General features: G+C 33.9%; 2 protein-coding genes across 2 annotated transcripts; one reads left to right on the top strand and one right to left on the bottom strand.

Annotated features, from left to right (window-relative positions):
- Positions 1-255: 255 nt before the first annotated feature.
- Positions 256-2,272, top strand: LOC135081742 (pseudouridine-5'-phosphatase-like). Its single transcript, XM_063976526.1, has 4 exons — positions 256-377; positions 486-704; positions 914-1,146; positions 1,366-2,272. Exons 1-4 carry the CDS (start codon positions 323-325, stop codon positions 1,543-1,545), a joined length of 687 nt encoding a protein of 228 aa, XP_063832596.1. The 5' UTR covers positions 256-322; the 3' UTR covers positions 1,546-2,272.
- A 69-nt stretch (positions 2,273-2,341) lies between these two features.
- On the bottom strand, positions 2,342-4,268 carry LOC135081743 (probable pseudouridine-5'-phosphatase). The gene is made up of 4 exons (XM_063976528.1): positions 3,782-4,268; positions 3,471-3,689; positions 3,137-3,369; positions 2,342-2,674 (listed from the first exon to the last, which is right to left on the bottom strand). Exons 1-4 carry the CDS (start codon positions 3,834-3,836, stop codon positions 2,495-2,497), a joined length of 687 nt encoding a protein of 228 aa, XP_063832598.1. The 5' UTR covers positions 3,837-4,268; the 3' UTR covers positions 2,342-2,494.
- Between the last annotated feature and the right edge of the window lie 2,095 nt (positions 4,269-6,363).

The following is a 6,363-nucleotide window of genomic DNA, read 5'->3' as shown; positions in this document are numbered from 1 at the left end:
CGCAGAACACTATCTTTTAGTGATTATAGACTGAAAATTTCATTTGATTAAATACTATAAAAATTTAAAAATAGTCTTTCAGGGACTAAATGGGACAAAACGGTTTAAAAATCTGTTTTTTAATCAACGTAGCGGACCGCTAACCCGCATGTAAATTTTTTTCGGACCAAAGTTGCAAGTTTATGTCATTTTTGACAATGACATTGACAAATTCAATTTCAATCAGCTGTTGTGAACAGCGATACTGGTGAAGAAATTACAGTAGGTATAATTTTCAAGAAATCATTTTAATTACGCTTTTTAACATAATAAATCCGGCAATATGCAATTTCAAAAGGTAACTCACGTGTTATTTGATCTAGACGGTCTACTTCTAGGTAAGTTTTAATTCAAAATGTAAGCACGAAAACTACGCACGCGTATTTGTTTGGATTGCGTAATTTTAAATTAATTAAAGTAACATAGTCTACTACTTCCTGTTTCAGATTCTGAAATATTATACACTGAATCTTTCACGAGAGTTTGTGCTAAGTATGGTAAAGAATTCACGTGGGAACTGAAGTCAACCCTATTGGGATTTCAAGGCCATGAGTGCGCAGAAAAAATCACTAAGACTTTGAACCTACCTATAACTAAAGAAGAATTCATGAATGAATGTAGCAAGATCAATGAGGTACTATTTCCTACTGTACAGCTTATGCCAGGTATGCTAGACTCTTGCCTCATTTTATTTACCAATAAAAATACAATATCTTATTTTTGTAAAGTACCTATTCAATTAATATTTCAAACGATGCGATCTCCATTCTTTCCGAAATAATGAAATATTTTTTGACAAATTTTCTTCTGTACCTTCTTGATAATTACATTCAACATTTTATCTCTTTAAACATAAACCTTATTTTTCTTGCAGGAGCTGAAAAGTTGGTGAAACACCTACACAAACATGGTGTACCCATCGCATTAGCCACTAGCTCAGGCAAAGAAAGTGTGGAATTAAAGATGCAGAACCATAAAGAAATACTTGGCTTGTTCCACCATCTTACCATGGGGCAATCAGACCCAGAAGTTACCAAAGGAAAGCCAGACCCCATAATTTTCCAAGTCTGTGCTTCTAAATTCCCTGAAAAACCAGTACCTGAAAAGGTAAGCTAATGTGACATATTTTAACTAAAAAAAATTCACCAGCAATTCCTGAGAGTTCAACAGAAAGAGAATTTATTCTTATTTTCATCAGGAGTTTATGGTTTGCAAAATATTAAGTGATCGAGTCTCTTAAACACATCCACTTTATAAATTGGATTGTAGATTTGTCAGACAGTTGTATTCCACTCATGATAAAGCAGTTTTATATGATCATTTCAGTGCTTGGTATTTGAGGATGCAGTCAACGGTATCAAAGCAGCAAAGGCAGCAAATATGCAAGTGGTGGTAGTCCCAGACCCTCGGGTGGACCCTGAACAGCTGAAGGATGCCACATTGGTCCTCAAGTCTTTAGAAGAATTCCAGCCAGAGCTGTTTGGTCTACCTCCTTACAGTTCTTAAGGTAATAATATATTTTTAATATGGAGATAATGTTTTTAGTGCAATAATTATATTTGTACTTAGTACACAGTAATTTTTTTGCATAAATGTACATTTAATTTTCTATGAATTTTACCATGAGTACTTACAGAAAGTCTTTTATATGTTTTTATATTCATATTATTACTGTCCACAAAGAAGTCACAAATCCAACTGTAAACTTTGGGGTAGGAACTTGTTAACAATCCTTACCTAACCAGTATTAAACAAATACTAACTTGTTTATAGTTTGTTTAGTAATTTTAAAGCACCTGTCGCAAAAAGTTTGTGCATTGAATCACTTGTAACATTTTGTTGAAACCAAAGACTTCTGCCTACCACTAGACAAGTTGTTCGGAATTAAACTATCGAGGGATAAAACCGGACATATCACGACATACAAGAGTATTATTTGTATAACTAACTTTATAAACTAATTTACTTGTTGATCTGTAAATGGGCAATGTACAGCATATTCTGTCTAGCAGTACCTAGAAGTCTTTGGTTAGTATACATGTATCTACTTCAGAGCTTCCATTTGTGAGCTTTATTATTATGATGCTTTGTTCTTGTCTAATTACGTCATAGATTGATTATTGTGATAAAGGAGTACCTGCGAACTTCAAATACTTGAGTTGTACAGTAACTGTATTTAATTTACTTTAATGAATTACCTAGTCAAAGGGCATTTGATGCCTGCTCTCTCTGGAAATAAAATCTACAAAAGAAAATGTCTTGTATTTTACTTAGAAACTATTTATTTCACACAAACTCTCTACAAGCACTAAAGCCAAAATATGTTTAGATGTTTTGTTAATTTACAATTTTATCGTAATCATTAGTTAGCTAAAACGCTAGAGGTAGATGGCGCCACTTAGTTTGCTTGTTTCTTCAAGTTTCTGCCTTCCAAAAAATCGTAAGCTGCAAAATGCTAATGGCTAAAAGGCGGCAACCCAAAGTCCTCCGGTCGGAATTCCTCCACGGAGCCCAGGACGATGGTGGCTTCGAAAGCGCGGGCGCGGTCCAGCCTCGGGTCAGGCACCATAACCACCTGCATGCCCGCCGCCCGTGCTGCCTTCACGCCGTTAAGGGAGTCTTCGAACACGAGACACTGGAACGTTTTAAGATGTCATTAGAACTGGCGGCTAAACTATTACGATTTAGTTCGCGCGTTTAAGGGTTGGAATCATTCAATCTGAATATACCGGGTAAGTTAGTCACATTACTTTGTGTAGTTGTCCCCAGTTTCGTTAAAAAATTGCAGCTATGAATCGACCTGATTATTCAATAACAATGAATGATGTAACCAAGCTTCAGGGTGCATGTGCCGTTAGTCCGATTATGGACTTAAGGTATAGTCATCTGATGAAATGGCTTTCCATAAAACGTTAGGGGACCCAAGTTTTAGATATATAATACGTGTATTGCGACCAATGCTAATACTACCTTTACGTATTATGTTATGTATGCTACAAGGGAGCTTTCTGGGTCTACTGTTATAAATAGTGACACTCGGAGGTTCTGGGTTCGATTCTCAGGTAATAACGACGTGCAGTTTGTTTGATATACATACCTTTTCTGGTGGTGGATTATCAGGGAATTTCTCTGCGGCTACGAGGAATATATCAGGGTTTGGCTTCCCTCTCTTGACTAGAGGGTCCGAGGAACCCCACGTTTTATACGTGAGTAAATCGAACAACTCTTGATGCTTGGCCACCTTCAAATCGTATGTTTCTTTACTGCTGCTAGTAGCTAGCCCAATTGGAATATTGTTGTCGTGCAAGTGTCGGATTAGTCTTTCTACCCCTAAAACAAATTTCTTGGTGCTTTAACTACTTACTTTAGTAAAATAAACGTAAGTGATTTCAAGGTCAACAGATATTGGAAATTTTGTCGGCAATGCTTACCAGGCATAACTTTGCAAATAGGAAACAACTTCTCGAATATAATCCTCGTTTCCTTTAGAAACTCCTCGACAGTCAAAGGAAGCCCCAGTTCATCTATGATAGAGCCAGCAAACTCCCGACTTTGCTGCCCCATTATTTTACTTTTTAATTCAAATGTGAACGTTTTTCCAAATCTTGAAGCCACTTCTTGGAAACCGATAGTATACAACTCTTCTGTGTCTAAAAAAATAAAATTAAGTAAATATAATAAATGCATAACGTAGTAAATAACTACAAAACTTATTTAATTATAAATTAAGTTCATAACTTACTCAGAATTAAACCATCCATGTCAAATAAAACGTGAGTCACTGGCTTAAAAGACATCTTTATAAATTCTAATTAAGTACGAATTATTATTAAACTGTAATTTAAAATTGAATATGGTTACTAGATCTATAATAGTTTTGGCATTGCCGCAAGAATCCTAATGACTTCACACAAGGCTACCAAAAATAAGACTGATAAGTTACGCCAGTTCCATCCGTTATCTACATCTTTGAGGCATTATCAATAAGTGTATAATTATACAGGGTCGTTAACAATAACAGGCTATTTGCGTATAATTAGATAGTTACATATTCGTATTTTAACAAGGTCATTACTTCTATTTATACTTTACTGACACCCTGTATAACAAAGCTGTGAAGTAGGTATTCTCGTGTTCAGGCAGTCAGGCTTCATTCATGATACAATTTTCTGTGAATAGTTATTAATTAATTTGTTTTATAATTACGTACTTCATAAATGAGTTACCATAAGTTCACATTGTGGAGTTTTACTTATAAAATAGGTACATAGGAACTAATTTGAATGAAAAAACTGATTAAATGAGTTTTCAAAATTTAGTAAAAAGAAATTACTTCCATGTTTAATATGTAGATTAAATAGGTAGAATAAAAGGTTTATAAAAAACGGTGTGTATTGGAAAAAAGAAGTTCAAGTAATTAATAAAATATTTATTATAAATAACATCTTGTTATTACACAAGCTAACTTATCATTACTAAAATTGAACAAAATTGACATTCAGCTTTTATATTATAGAATTTTATAATGACTTCATTATTACTAAAAGGGTAGTATTTAAACGAGTGACTGTAAATTTATGTTGTAAGTGTCAAAAATAATTAATGTGGGCTAAAGAATTACTAAGTGAGCGACTGAGTGCGAGTGACGAAAAATCAAAAGAATAGCAACTTACAAAAAAAAATTGAGTTCCTTAAAATACAAAATGAGAAGCTTCATAATATTTGAGCGACCTAATATTTGATTGAGTGTCACGTTAGGTCCTGCATTTTTTTAAATATTTGGCAAATGCTTTTTTTATACTGAGCGGTATTTTGAACTTTAATGAAGTGTTTCGAATGCAAAAACTACTTTGAAAAATACTATTATGAGCAGCGTATTATAAGCCCACATTTAAATAAAAAACCGGCCAAGTGCGAGTCGGGCTCGCACACCGAGGGTTCCGCCGTACAAACGTAGCGGTTTACAATTTATGACGTATTAAATCAAATTACTTACTTGATTCCGTTGCGAGTAGTGGCGAATTTCAAAATATGCGGTATGATTATTCTTTATTTATTTATTTTTCCTATATTTGCATTATAGGTAGGTACCTACCTCAGCGTTTTGAATTTTTGCGTTGATTTAGAATTTCTCACAGTTTAGAGGCAATTAGATTTAAGAAGTGTTTGATATGAATTTCTACGCGTTCATGTGAAAAAGGGTAGGTAGTAAGTTTATAATTATTAAAAAAATATTTTATGTCATGTAAGCAAAAATAATATTTTAAATTTTATATAACTTCAAATTTATCATTTTCGCAATTTTTCCTTTATCTGTACTATATAACGTTGCTTCGTGCCGAATTTCAAGATTCTGAGTTCACAGGAAGTACCTTGTAGGTTTTGATTCCCTAGCGTGTGACGGAAATTCGTCTAAGGTGTCGGTATAAACTGCTGTATCTTTTGATCGCGTTAACTTAGAAGTTTGATTTTTTTACTTCTTAAAGGGACAACAGATCTAGGTATTTGGTATAAATTTCAATTTGATACCTTTATTCGTTCGTGAGAAATAAGGTAGTAAGTTTCATTTTATTAAAATATTTTTATTATATGTATTATATAACTAAAAAAATGTAATTTTCGCAATTTTTCCTATATTTGCATTATATGACAATGCTTTATGCCAAATTTCAAGATTCTGAGTTTACGGGAAGTATCCTGTAGGTTTTGATTCCTTTGCGAGTGTTGAAAATTTGTTGAAAATATCGACATAATCGGCTGTATCTTTTGATTGGCTTGGCTTAGAAGTTTGATATTTTCACAGCTTAAAGGGACAATAGACCTGAGTATTTCATGTGAATTTCAGCTTGATACGTTCACGCGTTCTTGAGATAAAGGGTCTTGACAGACGGACGGACGGACAACAAAGTGATCCTATAAGGGTTCCGTTTTTTCCTTTTGAGGTACGGAACCCTAAAAATGATCTTATGAAATAAATATTTGACGGAACACTATTCTAGTAGCGAAAAAAATAAATCATTATTTAAGGGTAGGTAATCAAATGAAACAATGTATTACGAAAAATGAAATAAATTTGTATTTTCTTAAATCGAGTCAACAAAAAAAAAACAAAATAAAATAAGTCGCTTCTGTCGACCCAAAAAAAAGGAATCTTATTAATAAGGTTCATTGATTGTTACCTATGAGGATTGAGGAGCTCTACCTACTCATCGTCACTGTATGATAAGAGCTGGCTTGGACTTAGCGGGCCGGCCTCGTTTTCTTTTTTGTCCAATAGGTATCAGTTTTGCTTCCAGTGGCGGTGTTGTTAGTTTGAGCCGAATT

This window comes from Ostrinia nubilalis, chromosome 20, assembly GCF_963855985.1.
Source record: "Ostrinia nubilalis chromosome 20, ilOstNubi1.1, whole genome shotgun sequence".
NCBI lineage: Eukaryota > Metazoa > Arthropoda > Insecta > Lepidoptera > Crambidae > Ostrinia > Ostrinia nubilalis.
The sequence above is the reverse complement of the archived record's forward strand: the minus strand, read 5'-3'. Positions and strand labels throughout refer to the sequence as shown.